The sequence below is a fragment of the Equus caballus genome, chromosome 18, assembly GCF_041296265.1.
Source record: "Equus caballus isolate H_3958 breed thoroughbred chromosome 18, TB-T2T, whole genome shotgun sequence".
Classification (NCBI taxonomy): domain Eukaryota; kingdom Metazoa; phylum Chordata; class Mammalia; order Perissodactyla; family Equidae; genus Equus; species Equus caballus.
This window is the reverse complement of record NC_091701.1, coordinates 75,032,047-75,053,094: the sequence shown is the minus strand read 5'-3', so window position 1 is coordinate 75,053,094 and position 21,048 is coordinate 75,032,047. Positions and strand designations below refer to the sequence as shown.

At 40.1% G+C, this 21,048-nt stretch overlaps 1 protein-coding gene across 18 annotated transcripts in view; it reads left to right on the top strand.

The window, feature by feature from the left end:
• Positions 1-21,048, top strand: part of SATB2 (SATB homeobox 2) — a 197,987-nt gene that overhangs the window by 132,839 nt on the left and 44,100 nt on the right. For all 18 annotated transcript variants that reach the window (XM_070242105.1, XM_014732597.3, XM_070242107.1 and 15 more), the window contains 2 exons: positions 10,062-10,274; positions 14,421-14,576. In XM_070242105.1, the coding sequence (XP_070098206.1) occupies positions 10,062-10,274; positions 14,421-14,576 (369 nt within the window). The remainder of the gene's footprint in view (positions 1-10,061; positions 10,275-14,420; positions 14,577-21,048) is intronic.

The window sequence follows — 21,048 nt, the reverse complement described above, 5'->3', positions numbered from 1 at the left end:
TCCCCCCTTCTTCACAAAACTCATCCCAAAGAATCAGAGGAAACAAACATGGTAGCACACTGTTCTATCTATTCCTTTCATCCGTGGCCAGTGTCCTTAAAAATTAGCTACTGAACTAATTTTAGAAAATTCAGACTTCTCCCCTTTTACTAAAAAGATTGGCTTTTGGTGATGGTTTTATAAGCTTTTGTCGTTATTGTCTAACAAGGAATGATCAGCTCATGTCACACAGATAAGAGGACTCCATCCTCAGGAAGGGTTTTCTTTCCCCTCCAGTGCGTCTCAGTAGAGACCTGTGCTTTTAGCGTGAAGGCCTATGGCTTTATTGTCTGACTGTCTCCCCAAACCCTGGGTGATGTTTATATTTAAAGTAAAATTTTTTAATTTAAAAAAATTAAAAAGTAAAGGAGACATACAATGAAACACTAGCTTTAGATCCTGTCATTTGTATACTCTTCACCATTGCTTATTTAAAGTAATAAAAGACAAGGAATGATCCTTTCCTGGCCACTGATTGAAATGATGACCGTTTGGCCTGGAGTTAAGTGCGTGTTTGCTTAAATAAAGTGAGTTAAGTTTAAAGGCCAGAAATGCTGTGAGAAAAATATAACTGAATCAATTTGAAGTCAATTGGAAATTACAAGGTTATTTAAGCTCTATCTAATAGTTTTATGCCTAAAATTGTCACTATAGACTACAGCATTTACTTTCAAACTTCTCTGACTGCAAAACCCAACACCAAAAAGAAATACTTTCTACATCATGAGCTGGGACACACACACTCACACATGTGCACATGTGTTTGTATGTCTGCTTGCACATGTGTGTGTGTCTATCTTGAACTCTATCTCATTTCCACCTATATCTTTGTGTATATTTCTAAAACAAAGCCTTCCTGAAAGAAAAAAAAGGCTTCATGAAACAATACTTGTCCCACTTATGAAGCACTCTGGTGTTTTCTAATCTGTTTAATTGCATTTCATTATAGAAAAGTTAGTTACGATGTACTGAATGAATTTTATCATTTACTAATAATTATTAAACAGTCATGCAGATTAAGGTTTATTTTAAATGACTACAAAGTTACTTAGGAAAGAAAAGTTGTTTTACTTTTCTGAAGTATAAAATGAATATCTTAGTTTGGTGCTATCCTGAATATCCATGCAGTCATTTTACTTTATATAATTTGTTATATTTTTCTTTACATTCTCCTCTATCCCAAATAATTTGAGCTATCTAACTTCTTAAAATTTATTCTTTGTATTTTCTGCTTTCCATATGGGAAGACATTTAGCAAAATATGAGTGGTGGTCCTGGAATATTTGAAGCTGCAAATTTAAAATAAGAATTGTACTTTGATATCAGTTTTGTATCTATTTATCCATTCATTGAACAAATCTTTGTTATTCATTCAGAGACTGTGCTAGGCATGAGGGAAGTACAGTCATCTCAATTTTACACGTGAGGAAATTGTGCCATAGGGAGATTAATTCATCCTTGTCCAATTGAAGCCCAGTTTTGAACCCAGCAATTCTGACTTCATAACTCACGTTCATAACCACTTTGTTCTCAGTCATTTCTGCTGTCAGGGAGCAGAGGATGAAAGACACAGTTCCTTCTTTAAGGAGATGCAAGGAGTAAACAGACTTTTTCAAACCAGTAATCCCGTTGTGGTATAATAAGTACTGTGATGTGTCGTATGTACCGTGGGAGAACGGGTGCTTTGGACCCTGGAGGTGATTGAAGTTAAAGCAGAAATATATCAGCAGGAAACAATAACGTTTTACATTTGCTTTAGGACAGTTAACGCGTATGTTAATCGACTGGCTTACTTTTTATATCTGAATGCACTGGATACATTTGAGATAGAAATAGTCAATAAATGTATGTTTTTGGTTTGTTTTGTTTTGTTTTTGGGAAGTACTATTTTTGCCAATGTTTTGACAAAGTAGCCAAAGCTAGTAAATTTTTTAGGCAGTTTGCCAACCGTTGTTTCACAGAAGACTCCCGGAAACTAGGAATAAGCAGGGCCCAGAACTATGTGAATGTAATAGTCGTGGTGCCAGGTACTTGAGGTGTTAGTAGAAACCAAGTATGTGCCCAGAGCTGAGAACACCACTGGCAACATGTTTCCAAAGAGAACCTGTTCAGCTCTCTGTTTGCTTTTGCTTTTTGGTGTTGATGTGTTTGGAAAATTTTGACTTAGACTGTGCATAGCCCCCCATGCCAGTACCTCAGACTTTCTAAAGACAAGGAGGGAAGGGGTAAGGAGGAAAACAAGATGGGACTGTTTGTCTAATTGCACCTGTCATTGCACAGATTAGGTAGGTAAAAAACAGGGAAGTTGCCAGGAATCTGTTTTTGGCAAAGTTCTTCTGTTGTACGTGCTTGAGTGTGGCTTGGACAAGGAGATTGCAGCTAGGAGAGTGCAGACTTTTGGTTTCAAGAATGTTCTGTTGCACCCACTCACTTGGTGTTGCATGCTTACTGTACTCTGATGTGTCAGGTGGCACAAGTGAACTTCTCTTGTATACACTGGAAAGAAAGCTGTCAGTGAGGGTAGTGTTTCATTTAATAAATTTCAGATTTGGGGTACATAGAGTATTTGTTTTAAAGTAGAATGTGCATGGCCCAGAATTTCAGTTTCCATTGTCTTGTTTTCAATAGGTTGAATGCAAAGATCTTGAGTACATGTGAGTCAGGCTTTTAATATGGTGGTCCATCAGGGCCTGCTGCTGGCTGTTCAGCAGAGATAGGACTCCCACTGCTCAGAAAAAGGAAAAATACTCATTTGGTGCCATCTTAGAGCCCTATATTCCTGTGTATCCCCAACTAACCACTAAGCATTAAATGACAGATTCTGCTCCCGGGGAGTTTACTGTTCAATGGGAGGAAGAAGGGTTCATAGTAGCACAATCTAACAGTTGAGAAGTGTCGTAAGTGCAAGATAGAACCAGTACATCTGCGTTCGAAGGAGAGAGGAAGGACTGCCAACTGCAGCGTAGGTAATAGACACAAAGATGCATAGTCTCTTAGTGCATTACAGAATGCTTTTCTGCAGCAACAACATTTGTCTGCAAATGTTACTTTTGTATATGCATTTATATTTGCAGAATTCATTAATTCCCTTTAGATGCTCAATTCTATCCACCCCCATCCTACAAAAATGCCACATGCATATGCTGTCTTTCCTAATAAAGAAATATTGTAATAAAAGAGAGAGGTTTTATTAAACTAATGCAATAACGACATTTTCTTTGAGGATTTAACACATCATCTTTAATAATAAAAATCAAATTGTCATTGTTGTGTCCTGTATACCTTTTATTCAAATCAGACTAAGTACTCTGGCTTTGTGGCTAAGCAATGCTCTGGAGGGTGGAGGGTGTGAGTATTTTTAGCATTACAGAGATGAATATCCGCAGTCAGGCTCATAGTAGAGTTATAGATTATGAATATGGGACCCAGGGAAACCTGTTTATATTCGTGAGCAGAGGGGAGATGCCTCCTAGGAGCGTCTGGGAGGAAATGAGATTGGAGGTTAGGAGGAAGCCGATACTGTTAGGGCTGCTTTCAGATGGTGGGATCGCAATACCTTCCACAGCCGTGCAGCTGCTTTCGCGGCTTTGGCTAACTTCGTTAACCATTGCAATTTAAGAGTTCATTTTTGTGTGATTGCACCAGGCATTTGGTATTACCTGGTTTTCTTATGAGGAGACCCGATTTTGGCTGACGTGTCAGCTGGGACGAGACATCTCAGAATTGTGTGAAAATTAAGACTAACAAATAAGCATGCAGAAGGGGTGGTGAAATGTGAAGAATACTTTTGGAGGGAACTTCTTTTTTGTATTCCAAGAGAAGTATGTGATAGCTAGGTCACGTTCAGAGGCAGGATGCTAGGTTGGACCATGTGAGTGCCAAGGCCCCTTCCACCTCTGACCCTCTGTAATCTTAGTCTGTAAAATGGGGGAATATGTGCCTGTTAACTTTGCTGATGGTTCTGACACTATTTGTTTAAAGCAATATATAATTATGAACTAAAATATATTTCCTGACTCAGTACTGCTCACTAAATAGGCTTCAATTGATACATCCTTAAGAGATGTGACTTCATTTCAGAAGAGCTTATATACTTTGTTTGTACATCCAACAATTAATAATTAATAATTAAGATAGATTGCGACAGGATTAGGGCTTATTTTCTCTAAAATAACCAGTCTAAATGTTTCTAAAGAAGTGTTAAGCATATGCTTTTACTCTTAGTGTGGCAATCAGCTGTATATACAGGCTATCTTTGGGATTTATTTACAGTATTCTAATATCTGCCTTTATTCGGATCAGAGCCCAACATTTTCAAATTGTTTGCTTTGTGTGATAAGTATTTGCTCAGTTACTTCAAAGATATGTATTGTAATAAATATGTGCACTTTGCAAGTTCCCTTTCTACGTCCCACTTCACCTGCCACAGACAGAAATATAATTTACACAAATAAAACAGTCTCCGGTGAGTTGGAGGCTTTTTCCAAAGAGAAGCACTGGGGTTTGGCTGGGCCGATTTCCTCTCAGTACACACCTGGTGTATATCACTTTAAAAAATAAATTATGCCTCATTAAATTACAATTAAATGGAATCACGATCATTTGTTTTTCTGGAAGGAAGATGTTTTGCATATTGAAAGCCTAATTTGTTGCAGGTGACAAAAAGGCTGAACAGATTATCTAATATCACTTCATTTTGGGGGTAATATTTGCTGGTTAGTTTGTGTATACTCCAGTAGTTCAGAATTATATTAATGTGGACTGTATTATTTTCACTTCAAAATATCTCCTACTACTTTATCAGTTTTTGTACTCCTTTTTTTTTAAGCTTTTAAAGCAACAGAAACTTCTGTTTATGTCTGGATTAGGCATGCTCTTTCTTTTGCTTCAAATGTTCTAATCCTGTCCAGTCCACCGCTCCCTCTCCCCTTTGGCTGGTCTCCCCATTATCTCTACATCCATGTGCTATGTTTGTATATTTCAAATCCCAGCCAAGTTAAGTCCTGCCTCTTCCAAAATTTTTCCTGAGTCCTGCAATTGGCAAGACTTTCTCCCTCCTTTGAACAGAAGTGGCACTAGTTCGGTCTCGAATTTACGACACTTGTCATCTTTTACATTGTGCTTCTATAAACTATCATAGAGTAAACTCCTTGGCAGCAGAATCTGTCTTATTAATCTTTTCATTCCTTTCTGAGCTTTGTACCAAGTCTTAAGTAAGAAATAAATTAATAGACTGATCTGTCATTCTTTGGTAATAGGTATATTGAATTTGGGGTTTCCCTAGATAATCAGGGGAGATATAGCCTAATCTAGATAATTACCTAAGGTCTGAGAATGATGAGGAATGGATATCTGTTAAAATCTAGTGAGTAATGACCTTAACTGTTGCCGTCAGCCCTGAGGGGGCAGGGGGCCTGGCGAGGTCTGAGGGGCTCAGACTCAGTGTTCCTAGAACTTGGCCCCCATTTGGGTTCTCTTTTTGCTCTCTTCAAGAATTAAGAGCCTGGGGGCTGGCCCTGTGGCTGAGTGGTTAAGTTCGCACACTCTGCTTTGGCAGCCCAGGGTTTTGCTGGTTCGGATCCTGGGCGCGGACATGGCATGGTTAATCAGGCCACGTTGAGGTGGTGTCCCACATGCCACAACTAGAAGGACTACACAACTGAAATATACAACTATGTACTGGGGGGATTTGGGGGAGAAAAAGCAGGAAAGAAGGAGGGAAAAAAAAGATTGGCAACAGTTGTTAGCTCAGGTGCCAATCTTTAAAATGAAGAGCCTATCAAAGGCAGTTTCTCACCCATCCCAGACAAGGCCTCAAGGGCTGGTGCAAAAACTTGGAAGTAAATTTTATAGAGCCAGTCATGGTAATGTTTTCCGAACATTTCTGACTATCAGCATGTATTTTGCACACTAACAATTTGGGGCAAACTATATAAATTTTTGAATATGGAAATCATAACAAGGTAAATAAGTTAGCTCATTGACAGAAATTGCACACTCGGAAACTGTAAGGTCATTTAATTTGTTATAAATAAATATTATTTAAAATACTAGAAATAATAGGTACATCGATTTTTCATTTTAAAAATTAGCCCGAATTCTTTATTTTGTCTGTGGAGATAGCCTATATTAGCAACCAAGCTAGATGGCGTTGTATTATATCTTGTTTTGCACTTTGAATTATTTTGCTTTCATCGAATTTTCTGCTAACCTCATATATTCCTTGCTGCTGCTGGAAATACTATGCAGCTTACAAAATGCCCCATTGAAAGGCTAGGGAGAAGACTGACTAGAGGTTCTTTCTGCCCGACTCCCTTCTTTTTTCGGTGACTTGTAACCCTAGAGCTCTTGTGCAAGGTGTCTTCCCACCCTGTGCAGATGCTCTCTCTACTCCTTTTCAGTCAACATGTTTCCTGGTCTTACATAACCTCAGCTAACTCTGTTGAGGGAATTGTTATAATCTCTCCCTCGAGAAGGCTCTGTTGCCTACGATGAGGAAAATACTTAATGGCCACTTGACTCAGTACTTGCAATATGTTTTAATATGGTTAGTCATATGAAAGTTTAATAAGCAATATCCTGGTTAATTTATTAATTTTCCTCAATTTTCACATTCTCAATATTCATGACCTTTCTATTCATAAAAGTACACCTTTTTTCAGTGCCCAAGTGTCATGCCACATGCTCTATATCTCAGGCTGCATAATGGGAATGTCCAAGTGACACCTCCTGCCTGGCTGGTTGATAATTAAAATGCCAGACAACACAGTGGCAAGGGCTTTAGAAATATTTATGTGAGATAAATTATTAATTCATGTTCTATGCAAGGCAGTTTCAATATGATCAACATTTACTTATCTTGATAATTAGATGGGGTGAGTCGTGGTGTAAGTTCTGCTGTAGATTTTCTTCTGATTTTTTTTCCTCTATGGTGATTTTCAACTAACTAAATAAACTCACTTTACATTTATGAGCCTGCAGAATTTGGACTATATATTTTTTAAATTGCAGTTAAATAGTTAAAAGCGCATAAATAACCAAAATGAAAAAGGCTCAACAAAACAACTAAAACTCTTCTTGTGCCCACAAGCTAGCCACTTGTTATTGAAAATGTCTGAGGTGAAAAGAATCTGCTTTGGGACCACAGCTACACAGATGAGGCTTTAAGTAAATAATTTAGAACAGTGTTCTCATTCTCTGGGGTAATACATGGAGGTGGTGCCAGCCACCTTGTTGGTTTGTGACTTTATCTTCAATTAGGCAAATGAAACAGAGGCAACAGTATATTCCACCAGCCCCTTAAAATACAAATATTGTGTCTGATTCACTTCAGAAACGATGCTGATGAGCAGTCATCTTCAAGGATGCTTTGTCTTCATTTTTCTTAGAGATGGATTCATTTCCCTATGAGGTCGTCCAACATGTAAAAAATGCAGGGGAGGGAACTCCATAATTTCAATCTGGAAAAGAAAGTAAACCAAGCCAAACAAGAAACAAATAAAAACATTATGCTTTGGAATGATTTTTTTTTTTATTGATTCGGAATGAACAAACTTAGGATTTTGAACCATGGTCTGTTAGAACAATAGTTTTTGTTATTTCACTATTTTGTATGCAAGGTCTTTGCTACAATGTACTCCATGACTTGTGAAAATAATTTCACAGAAGAATAAGTTTACAGACTTTGCCTTTGAGATGCCTTGAGTATAATCGTAGTAACTATCATAAAGAGTATGTCCAGATAGATCCTACACCTCCTCCAAATTTGGTAGTCTGAGATTTATTAAAATGCTAGAGTTATGAGAGAGAGAGAGAAAGAGAGAGAGGAGGAGACCAACACATTCTTTATGTGCAGAGTTCATCATTAAAGAAAACTTGGTAAATATCAATCTTTAGTGTCTTGTTGGTATTGATTTTAAGTCCACTTCTCTTTTGCTTCTCCACGTATTAATTTGTAGATTTTTATCTTAGAAACAAATCCATTATGAATATTTCAGGTTTCTTAGTGCAAGTGGAAATTAGGATAACTTAAGGCAGAACTGACTTTTAATTTCAGAAAGAGAATCAGTACCTAGATTGTATAACCTTTTGTGGAAGACAAGTTTCTCACTCGTTGCTTCTAAAAGCATGACAAGAAATCTGGATTTTCTTAGAATCATTTTACCAGTAGGGTATTTTTACATACACGTCATACCTTATCCTTTCCTTGGGCATGCATGTCACAGACACACACTTGTTAACATTTCTTCTAGCTTCGTTGTATGGCATATCTTATTCTCAGTCATAAAGACTTCTTTAATCAAAGTCACATGACACTTGAGTTGCAGAACTGTGAGTTGGCATACTGCTCGTAGGTTCATTATAGTAACATTGCCTAACCTGAGGTTTGGAGTGGTGATCGCCTCCTTGCAGTGCTGATAACTGTGTGATGCACACTCCTATAAGTGACATTTGCTTCCCTGTATTGTAATGCATTGCTTTATTTGTTTATTTGTTTTTAAAGATTTTTTTTTTCCTTTTTCTTCCAAAGCCCCCCTGGTACATAGTTGTGTATCTTTAGTTGTGGGTCCTTCTAGTTGTGGCATGTGAGATGCCTCCTCAGCATGGCCCGATGAGTGGTGCCCATGTTGGCGCCCAGGACTCGAACTGGTGAAACCCTGGGCCGCTGCAGTGGAGCTCACGAACTTAACCACTCGGCCACGGGGCTGGACCCTAATGCATTGCTTTATTTTTAAAAATTGCCTACATTACCCTGAAGATTTCTGGCCAACCAGAGATGGTATATTACTTTTGTAGCCAATATTTTTATATTTAAGCCATGTATTTCAAATCTGATAGCATTTCCTTCGCATTCATATTCCCCTCAGTGGAAACATCTTTGACATCTACTTTTCACGATTTGGGGTTGCCCCATCTGTTCTAAGATGCAGGGGTTAACATCCCAGCTCTTCCTGAGGGATAATCCTAGTCCTGATCTCATAGTGCCCTGAGAAGGGATGTTAGCTGGGAATGGAAAGTGATGACTCCATGTGATAATCTAACAAGTGTGTAGAATGGAAATAGATCTGCTTTTGCCCAAAGTACTCCAGTATTCCTACTCAGATCTCCAGCCCTTTTCTTCAGTCCATAATACTTTTCTCTAGACTTGGCAGCATTTTCCTTTTCTTTGTGAATTTTCTGTCATCAGAGCCCATGAAAACATTAATCTCCTATTTAAAGGTTTCTGTTTGGATGAATCACGTGTTCAGAAAGGATCTGAGCCTGTCCTGGCATTCTACGCCCGCTATAGTTATGGTGTGCTCTCTCCCCTCATCAGATGTGCCTACATTTCCATTGCTTTAATGGTGGGATTAGAGCTTTCCCTCTGAGAGCATCTTATGAAAAAGTTTCGGTGCGTCTGGTACAAATGCAAGGATACCTGTTATGTGTGTAGATTGAGAAGTTGTCAGAGGGTTAATGCAAATTGTAGCCATTTACTTTGTGTCTTTTCTTTTCTTTTCTGCCATAAGAAATATCTATATTGAAAACAGTGGCCGGTCAACAGAAATTCAGCCAAACTTTTTTTTTTTAAATCAATGTAAATCTCCCATGCTGTTTAAATGTCGGAACTAAATTTACCAAACTTGGCAGATTTGTAAAGCTGAGCAGGACTGCCAAGTGTTCCCAGTTTCCAGCAGAGAGTTCTAGCAGTTCCTGAAATACTTGTAGGAGGCACCTGGTGGTAACTGCAGTTTCACAGTTCTTCCCAGGCACCTACCTTGCTAGCTGGCATCTCTGCACACTGACGATTATTACAGTGATGATAAAGTGTCAGAATAGAACAGTCCAAAATAAGGCACAGCCTCCGGAAGGCAAGCACATTCCCACAAAATCTTCCTGCTGGAGAACCCTCAGGAATTAGACTGAGGTTCTGGACATCACAGCCAGCTGGTTACACTAGACTAAGGGGGAGGGGCAGAAGAGGACGCTGCACACTCACCTGCAGACATGACTTGCCCTGTTTTCTTTTTCCATTTAATCAGGGATTGTTGTCCGAGATTCTGCGTAAGGAAGAAGACCCTCGGACAGCCTCTCAGTCTCTTTTAGTAAACCTGAGGGCCATGCAGAATTTCCTCAATCTGCCGGAAGTGGAGCGGGATCGTATATACCAGGACGAGAGAGAGCGGAGCATGAACCCCAATGTGAGCATGGTCTCGTCGGCCTCGAGCAGCCCCAGCTCCTCCCGAACCCCTCAGGTGAGATATTTGCTCCATTGACGTTTCACTCTGTGCCTTGGAAACATCTTGCCTTCGCTGATACTGTTTTCCCTCAAAGACTCAGACACAATTCAAGGATTTCTGAATCCACTGACCATGTTGGTCGGAGGATGTGAACCTCTGACCATACAATGGTGGTTGGCCTTTACTAGGTTAAAGGGCCATTTCTGTCCTTTTAGGAAAGTACCATTCTTCCTGACATGGCAGGAAGGCAGGAGTGGGGGAGGGGCAGGCTCTAGAATGTCTCCATACAACTGCTTAGTTATCAAAGAGGAGGTTAGGGGATTTGCCTTGAAGCTGAGTTTTCATAGCAAGCACACTGTATGTTTATTTGCGTACAATTTATGGGTAGTTGGGGGCGGGGGACACATAGGGTAGTCGAAGCTCTGCTCTGTGCAATCTGGAAAAGACAAAATGGGGAGAAACCTGTGTGTGATGGGAGCATGAATATGGAGCAGCTAGATCAGAGTGACTGGGGGATCCTTCAGTGATCCCTTCGACAGTGGTCATGGTGAGGTAGGCCTTAATTAGTTTCCTCCCTAGGGTGCTCTCCCCACAGGACTCTATGACTCAGCTTTCCATCCCCCCTTTCTCCACCTTTCAAGGCATTCGGATCTCGGGTCCTCCTGAGAATGCGTACATCTATTAGTGCTGTGTGCTTCAGACATCCTAACTGAAGGCTCAAGGTCTCGGGTCAGCCAAGGGTCATTTCCAATGCAGATCTGAGCACACTCATTTCTAGCCTACTCCCTATTTCCCCTAAATTTTTATGACTCAACAGATTTGTGCTAAAGTCATCTCATTCACTGTTGCTAGGATGGTTGCAAGTTCCATCTCAAAACAAACACTTAACAGGTACACATTTCTACAAATCAGAAAAATGGGTACTTTGAAACCAAATTTTTTCCTACTTGAATACTATAGTTTTGGTTTTGTGAGTTTGTTTTCTGGTAAGTTCCAAAGAACTGATTAAGCATAGAAGCAGAATTTTTTTCTGGTAGAAATATTTGAGCTTTTTCAAGCATATTCATTTTTTTCACACATCTGAACTCTTTTTATATTTTTGCACTCTGCAATAGATTTTTAATTGAAGATCATTTTCTATCATGCACTGCCAAATTGTGATACTAACACTTTAGTTTTTAGTGAATTATAAATTTTAGTTACTGTTAAACCAAAAAAGAGTCTCTTGACTGTTTACTTTGAACGAGTGTAACCAAGCTTTTTTAATTTGATTTTCAAAAAAATTTGGGGGCATATATATTGAGTTATTAAGTTGGGTAAGTGGTTAATTTGCACTAATATTGACTCTTATTAAATTCACTGATATTTTTGCCACTTTTGAAGCCCATTAAGCCACCACAGCAGAGTCCAGCCTTGCTTGATGGCCATTTAACCAGGCAGCCCTTCTCAGAAAGTCACTTCTCCTTGTTGGAAAGTAACATAGGCCTGAGGGTTTTGTTTTCCACTCCTTCAGAATATTTTTCTAACGAGATTATATCGCAGGCATCTTTTCAAAGACCTGATAGCTTTCAGAGCCAGATCAGTTTACAAGGCCACACAGTCAGGGTCAGTATTTTGCTTTTTTCAACAGCCGAAAATCCTACCTAGGCAATTCCTAGATAAAAGTGCCCTATAGGGACGAGAAGAACAGGGAAATTGATCATTTAATTTTGCAGTTTTAAGATTTCTGAAAATAAATGTAAAATGTTTTCCTCAAAATAATTTTGAGAATATAGTCATGGCATTGGCCTTTATACATTCTCTGGAACTTTCTTCTTTTTCTGTTGGTTAAACATTGAGAAAGGGAAGTTACTGATGTCTTTTAAACATTTCTTGATTCCCTCTTTACTCAAACTTCTTTACAGACACAGCTCAGTGGTACAGATGCATAGCACAGGGAGCTTTCTCCATGAGAACAGGTGTTGAGGGGCGGCCCACTGATCCAGCCTTGTAGTTGGAGTCAGCAAGCTTGGGCACACGGGCAGCCTTATCTGGGTGCACGGAGATGATTTTCCAGACACCACCCATACTTTATAATTGGTTTAAAATACATTGAAGAAATTTCAGATTTAAAATTAAACCTCCAGAAGTCCTTGCTTGTAATCCTTCAGTTGGTCGGTATTCCTTGAAGCACTTAATAACAAAACAACAATATAAGTATAAGAGTGATCATTTATTGAGCACTTACTGTGTATCAGGTATTGTGAGCATTTTGCATGAACTTGATCCTCACAATTTTGTGTTATTACCATTTTACAGATGAGGAAACTGAGGTTCCGATAGGTTAAATGACTTGTGTAAGGTCACCTGGCTGAGTGGTTGAGTGAGGGTTTGAACTCTGGCTATTCTGATTCCATGGCCTGGGCTCCAAACCATATATGCTAGTTCTCTGAGGGGTTTTGTTCCAGCCCACAGGGCTCTAGAGAGGATTTGCAGTCCGGGAAGGTGAGATGGTCTGCAAGGCTCATGAAGAAACCTGGGTTGAGAAAGGCAGAAATGATGTGCTAAAACGTGCTCTCAAGAGGAAAAGCACTGTGGGTTAGCTAGACGTTTGAGAAGAAAAAGGCATTTCTTGAAAAAAATGACAGAGAATTGGATTATTCTTTGGAGAGGACAAGAAGATACCTGTAAAAACAGCACCCGGGACAAAGGGGAGATTTCGGAGGCAGGGCAGCACAGGGGTCCTGCTCCCAGGCTTTGGAGCTGGAAGGACTTGAGTTCAGATCATGGCTCCTTTGCTTGCTGCCCCCTGTCCTTCCAGCAAGTCAAGCATCCTCTTTATTTCCAGTTGTCTTCATCTCTAAAATGAAAATAATAATGTCTAACTCGTAGGGTTCTTAAAAGAATTAAATGAGATAACAAAGGTAAAACACTTTCTGGGGTGTCTGGCACATAAAAAGTACTGCGTATATTATGCTTATTATTACTTTGCAATGATTAGAAAATAGCATGAGACAGGGAGGTCAAAGGAGAATGGCAAAAGCCACTGAACACTGCTAGGAATCAAAGTCTTCATGGAAACTTATTAACTCCAGCTTCAAGGTACCAGTGAGAAGGCTCCCACCATGTCCAGACTTCACGCCGTGTCTTCCTCCAGACCTGCGCACTGCTAGATCCAGTGAGGCATCCTCAGAGGGAAAGGAGTGATTTGGGAACAATTGTCTTGGTCTGGGATTCTAGGGTGAGTGGAGACAAAAAGAAAGAAATCCAGTTTAGACCGATCAGCTGGCCTTGCTTGGGAGTCCAAGAACCGGGCTGACTCTTCCCAGAGTCCTGCTGCCAGGGCTCCTGAGAGGGCTGCCCAGCCCCAGTTATTTCACCAGAGCAAATGCTCTGACGGGCTGTCAGATCGGGTAGATGCAAATGTCTTAGGGTTATCCTAACCCCAAGAAGCACAGGCACCTTCCATATTGTCCTTCATTTGTCTCTGAAGCTGATGGGAAATCATTCAATTAAAACGAGCACAACAGAATACATAAAACCACAATATGAGTTTAAGAAAATGAAAACGGCAGATCAAAGGCATTGGGAAGCCCGGTTTTATGAAATGAAATTTTGTTTCATTGCCACTGATTTCCTAGGTGAAATTAGGTGACTGTCTGGGTAGCATAATGATGATAATGATGGGAAACCATTCATACTCGAATGACATCCGTAAAGCTTTAATAAAGAATGAGAGAGACTCAGGGGAGTGCATTAAATTGAGTAATAATTTATTATTTAGAGACCTCTACCCATTTACTCATTTTTTCTGGAAGAATTGGCTCTTCCTGCAAGGTGTGCCATTTTTAGAAAGAAAAAGGTAAGTATATGTGTGTTCTGCATGCTTGTTTTGCAGTGAGGTGATCGCTCCAGTTGGTGTCCAGAGTGGCCATCCTACCTGTGAACTGTCTAGGACACTGAGGGAAAGAGCAGGGTTGACAGGACTCTGCATGTCCTATAGGAATGCACTGCAATTATTTCCAATCACAATTAACCTGATTAGAATAATGGACAGGAAGTGTCCCTCTGTAGCTAATGCCGTTTGGCATCAGCTGACTGAAATCCTTTGATAATTTCTGCACAGATGGCTGGGCTGAATGCAGCACTTTTTAAATTATTATTTTCATGGTCTCTTGGTAGGCCAAAACCTCGACACCGACAACAGACCTCCCCATTAAGGTGGACGGCGCCAACGTCAACATCACAGCTGCCATTTATGACGAGATCCAACAGGAGATGAAAAGGGCCAAGGTGTCTCAAGCCCTGTTTGCCAAAGTGGCTGCAAATAAAAGTCAGGTGAGTGGTGTTTAAAAGAGCAAAAGGGAGGGCTGGCATTAGACCCTTCTCCTCCTCCCACCAATAAAAATACATCTGTTCCTATAATAATAATCCCAATAATAATCTCTAGGGAACCTGTCATGCTCTGCCTTTTGCTCTATGGTTTGCTTGTATTCCCATTGGAGTTCAAAGTAGGGATTAAATCAAAAGCCAGATATTTTTCTTTTAAAGGATTTTTTTCAGAAAGAGTCAGCCTTGAGTGATTTCTCTCCTAATTCTAAACACTACTACGTAACCTTTTTTTTGAGCAAAACGTAGTACGTATCAAACAGCGTCTTCCTGAGACCAAGTTTCATCCAGACCTCATCGCCTCTCTTACTCCCACCAGGGGATGGCTGACTTTGTCATAATAACTGCTTCCCCCAACCCCCAAGACACCTTGTAATGCCAAGGGTTTCTTTTATGTATAGAATACAGTTGTTTTTCCGGGAGAAAACACACGTGGGAGAGCCCAGAATGAGTGCTAAGATCTTTCACAGAAAAACACAGAAGCTTATCCAGGACACTTTTTCAGAGTGCTGGCATTGTGAGGAATGGAATGCTCCGGGGAAAAGCGTAGACAGATGCTTAGAGGTTTTATTTCTGAAAGCAGCAACAGTTGGTGGGATGGACTATCTGTTTCAGTTTGTTTAAAGGGCCACCTACCGCCCTGTCTTAGAATGGGGTAGGTTGAGGTGCCTGCTCGTTTATCCCCAGGATGAATAATTACCCAGTGCAGGCAGAGGAAACAAAAGTTAGTTGAAGCATCATTCTGAGAGTCCTTTGATCCTGGGCTTGATTTCCTCTGTGGCCTTGCATGACAAATGTTTTCATCCCGACATATGTAAATGGTGAAATGGTCCATCATCTCCCTAACAGAGCTTCTGCTGTGTGCTAGAAGAAAGGAAGTTACTGAATATTGTATTTCTATTAAGCAAGAAGGTTTTCAATGAAAACTGAGTTTTTAAAATGATAGATAGTCAAATGCCATTTTTAGACTAATTATATGGTTTTGAGAATTGCCTTTTTCACCTGCAGTTTTGAAGTAAGCTGATAAGGTATTTTTCAGATGTTGTTAAATGGAGAGGAGTAGAATATCAAGAAATTTTGAAGAGGATTGAAATGTTTGTTTCCCTTTTCAGTTTCAATATAGTAATTTTTCCAAAGTATAGTTACTCTCTTTCATCAATGAAATCGTTGAAATACAGCTTGCTAAGATATGATGTCCAACCATAATATGAAATGCATGAAAAGAAAATACCATAGAGCCTTCTTAAACTGTTAAATGCATAAAATCCCATGTACCACATGGCAAAATATAATGAGAGTTGGAGCTGTTAAACGAATAAAGCTGTTAAATGCATAATGCCACTTGGCAAAACTACTGTGCATTTAATGGTTTTCCACTGTGTAATAAAGGACATATGTGGTAAATGTGCAGTGAGTATAAAAGCTACACAATGGATTTTGCAAAACTGCCCCTTAGTCGTGACTTGACGTAAATATCAAAGTTTCACTGAGTCTTTCTTTTATAAGCTGCTTTCCAGAAAAACTGAAGACTGCAGTCTGAGAAGTGGATTCAAAATGCCTGTAATCTCCCTGTTGACTTGGCACTCTGGCTTCTGGGAATAGTGATGCCTAGAGCCTCCCAGAATAATTCAGGTGGCTGATTGAAAACTGTGTTTGCCATTTGGCACAAACTTAGCTCTCCAAATTTTTGACGCCTCCTGAAGAAATCAGTAGCCCTGATTTTGTAGAATCTGGAGGAAAGCATAGTTCTGGGAAGTCATGTGTGAAAGGTGGGGGTGAAATGCTTTGAAGTTTTTCTTTTTTCCTTTGGGACAATAGTCTCATTCTCATTTATGAATAAGGAATGTTATTGTAGATAACTGACTAGTTTTGCAAATCCATGTTAAGTGCTTTAAAAATGGTACTGCCAAACAAAATGAACGTAACTGATAGTCTCAAAGGCAATTTAGCATAAGATTTTCACTACATTCTGTAGGTACCAGCGTTCACTTAATAAAAAGCATATTTAGTGAAATCAGTTGCCTGATTTGGTGCCTTTCACGTGTATTTGGTGTGTATCCATAGGTGTGTATATGTATGACTGATAGTGGGACTTTGGCCAAAGTACTTAACCTCTGGAGCTGCGATGGGAAGTGGCCACACCCTCTTCATTAGATTGTGAGGACTGAGAGAACAAAGGTGTTCTCCTCCTCTCTGTCATTCCCTTTCCTGCCTCTATGTTTTCTCTGTGGAAGGATCAGAAGTTCTTGGAGTGACGGAGGAGGCAGGTGAACAGCAAGGGCCGTTAACTTGGATGTAAAATTAGCAGAACCATTTACTAGGAACTCTTGTGAACTGGAGTGGGTTTGGAGCCTTGAAGGCCCCATTCAAATACGCATAGCCACCCCTCCCCTTCTGTTTCAAATTTCTTTTAAAATAGAAATGATTCCTCCATTAAATCTCCTTCACTCCTTGATGTGAATTGCTGTCACCAGCTATTAAGAATAATATCTAGGGGCCGCCCCGTGGCGTAGTGGTTAAGTTCACACTCTCTGCTCCAGTGGCCCAGGATTCTCTGATTCATATCCCGGGTGCAGACCTACACAGTACTCATCAAGCCATGCTGTGGCAGGTGTCCCACAGATAAAGTAGAGGAAGATGGGCACAGATGTGAGCTCAGGACCAATCTTCCTCAAAAAAAAAGAGAATAATATCTAACACTGCCCTCTGCGTTAGACAAGATTTGAATGAGGAGTAGGAAAAAGGGAGGAGAATTTTAGAAATTAAGGTGGTGGGCCAAGATGGTCTTTGAGGGCTGTACGTGTTCAGGGAAGAGGCACAATGGAAGGAGGGGTTTAGGCAAGTTGTTGAAAGGGTGACAGGCTTTTACAGTTTTGCCTATGATCCTCTTGGTGAAAATATTTTACCAGAAAGTGTGTCTGTGTGTTTCCTTAGTGCGTGGGTTACGTCAGGATGCATTTGTAGGGTCATAGACCACCTCTTCTCCAGTTCAGCGCCGCCTCCTTTGTCACGGCCAGGCCAATACATCATCCAATTCCACTGAGAGTCTCCTATTTTCATGGGAGAGGAGTCAAAGAAGGAAAAGCAGAACAGAAAAATAAAAGGGAAAGGTATGCTTATGTACATTTCACCTTCCACTTTTCCTTCATTTTTCGTTTAGGATCAGTTTTAGTTTGTGTGTGAATTCTGAAGACTATCTTCCTTTTCTTTCTGCAGAATATTCAGATTGTTGGCCCTCAGGGGATAGGATGCACTGTGGTCAGTGATTGTTCTCTGTGAAATAGGAGTGATGGGTCCCTAGTGGGGCCATAATGTAAAGGCATATGGGACTTTTTCTACGTAACTTCGATATGACCCTCACATACAAAGGACCAGCAGGGAATGAGCACCCCAGCGTACAGGCTGAGTGGCCACAGGAAGTCCTTGTCCTGCAATGGCTGCTTGTAATCTCTCCCTCTTACGTTCTGTAGGGCTGCTCTCCTGCTTCCTCCCTGATTGGAGCTTGTTCCAGGTGATCTGGGCAGTGGAAATCCGGAGGGAAGGAAACACAGTAAGCTGTAGCAGTCCCACTGCGGTCCTCCAGGGCCGGCCATGTGCTTTGTGATAGTCTCTTCAGCCACATTTCTTTCCCTTGACATCAATTGCCCCTTTCTCCAGACACTAATTCACTGTCTCTCTTGTCTCCTGCCCACTTCTCTTTTTTATAGCTTACAGTAGTTCAGCTCACGGAATGTTGAGGATGGTCTCAGGTTGTGGTTATTTGAAAGGAGAGTGAATCTTTATTATTTGTCTACCTGAGACGCAACTCTACATGTGTAACTGTCATTCTTACTAGGTTTGGGTGAAAATAGAGTAGCTAGAGGAAGGTGAAGGGGCTTAGTACTTTAATCCCTGTTTTTGCTTACCCCCATTAAAAAAAAAATAAAACAAACAAATGAACAAAAACTTTCGAAGGTGCTTCGTTTGCTTTCTTTTTTTGTTTTCAAGTGTGGGGACACTTGCTTTCTGTATTAGGAAGGTAGAGAGAAGCTGAGACACGGCAAAAAGGAGAAATAGACAACCTGGTTGTAAACATCAGATGGTGGTCGAGAAAGGACCAACCCCAGAGGGTGCTGGAATGAAAGAAATGGAGTGATTTGGGAATAAACAGGGAGCCAGAGTGGTGTCTGCCGAGATGACATAAGAATGTCCTCATCTCCACCAAGATGTAAAGACCCCTGCCAATCCTGGAGTTCCTCTTGCTGCCACACATGCCTTCCCAGGCCCACAGGCTGCAGGAACTACCACCAGGATCAGGGATGTGAGAGCCCTTACTGCTGACACAGAAGCGAGGGAGGGAGGCACAGTCAGGATCCTACCGAAGCTGAGGAAGCTGTTGCTGGCCTCCAATACACAATTCTGAAATCATTTCCCCTGTAGAAGCTGTATTCTTCATGGTGATTGGGTTTCAGTATGTCCTATGCTTCATGTATATTGGGGTTAAGTAGATTTCTTGTCTTGACCTTTCTTCCTTATCACTATGTTTCTACCCCCAAATCCATATTCTCACCTACTGACTTAACAAATTGTATTCCTAAATAGAAGACTACTTAAACTTTGGATATAGATTACAAGCTCAGATTTTGGACATTCTTCTTTATCATAAAATAACTCCTTATAGATAATTTCCTTAACAGGCTAAATGATTTAAAATATACAGGTCTCTTTGGCCAGTCCTTTTAAAATAAAGCAAAAATAAAGGAAAGACAGACAATTTTACATAACGAAAAATGATGGGTGTATTATTTGGGTTGTTTCCTTCCTTTTATTACTCTTTGCTATTAGAGTTTATGTCACATTCAGTATATGTGCTAACATATTTTCGTCAGTCAGTCATAGGTTACCATATTAATCTTTGTTTTTGTGTCTCTTCTGAAAAATGTCCCAGGCACAATTTGGTTGTACATATTTCTTTTCTTAAAGAAATAACCTTTATAATTTCTTAAGTAATAACATCCTCATTTTAGAAAAGTCAGAAAATGAAGAAAAGTATAAAAGCAAAAACATGAATCACTCATAATTACACAACCCAGAGACAGTTACTGTTCATGTTGTAGAGTCTTTCCTTCTAACATGTTTGTGTGTGTATGGTTGTGCACATGTGTGTTTATATCAGAATTGAGATCATGCTGTACAACACATAATTATAAGACAAGTTGAAACTACTGTTCTTTTTAAGGCCAACTTTTCACGTAGGAGGGTAAATTTACAAGGTATAAAATACTATCTTTAGTCTCATTATTTAGTTTCTTAGCCTTTAGAAAATATTGCTCAAGGATCAAAGTTTTGCCACTTTGCACCAAATGTGGTTTATGTTTATCTTCTATTATTAAGTTCCCTTTATGGAGATGACTTAATTGGGGCTGATAGCTCAGGCTACTGGAAGTAGATGTTCGGCTGCCCTGTCTGTCTGGTATAGAGTGACAGGAAGGACCGGCCGTAGGATACCCTGTGTAAAAGGAGTTAGGGTCTCAGACTCCCTCCTCCTGGTTTTGCTTTTGCCATCTTGTATTTAGTGTGTAAGGCAGGTTAAGATGAGGCATGTGGCCTTGCTGAGTAGACGCCCCGTCCTGCTGGGCAGGTTTCTTTGGAACACTATCATTTTGACAGCCTATCAAGGAGCAGTTTCTACTCTTGTCACCTGGGGCATATACTACAATTTCAGGGCTATCTGCCAAGTTAAAGTTAAAAAATTAATATATTTACACTGCAATTACCATTTGAAAAAACTATTATGCCAAGTAGTGAAGAAGTGAGATTTCTCAACATTCCTAAATGCCAGCTAAGTAGGCAGTCAGCACAATGATGTTTGAGTGTCAAGTTGAGCCCTCATTCTTCCTTTCTCTCTCTGCATAATCTCAAAGGATTAGATTCTGTTGAGAGGTTTGCAGCAGAAATTCACTCAAGATCTCAGGTTTTGTTTTTGTTTTTTTTGTGTTATTTTTGCTGAGGAAGATTGTCCCTGAGCTAACAGCTGTGCCAGTCTTCCTCTATTTTCTATGTGGGACGACACCACAATGTGGCTTGATGAGCGATGTGTAGATCTGCACCTGGGATACAAACCTGTGAACCCCAGGCCACCAAAGCAGAGCAGGCAAAGCTAACCACTGCTACTGGACTCCAAGATCTCAGTTTTCATATCAACGTTGTAGGGAGGAATTGGGTTCTTTTTGCCACCACCACAATTAATTATGTTAATGTTTCATGCTCTAAAACTAGCTTTTATGGGAGTCCTTAATTAGATACCAGTGAAGATTAGTCACAGAGTTCATATGCACTTCCTATAAAGTCAGATAACTTTACCCATCACTAACACTTATGTACTGGTTTCAAGCACATCTTTACTGCAGAAACCCTTGAGTTGCATTATTTTGCCTTTTCA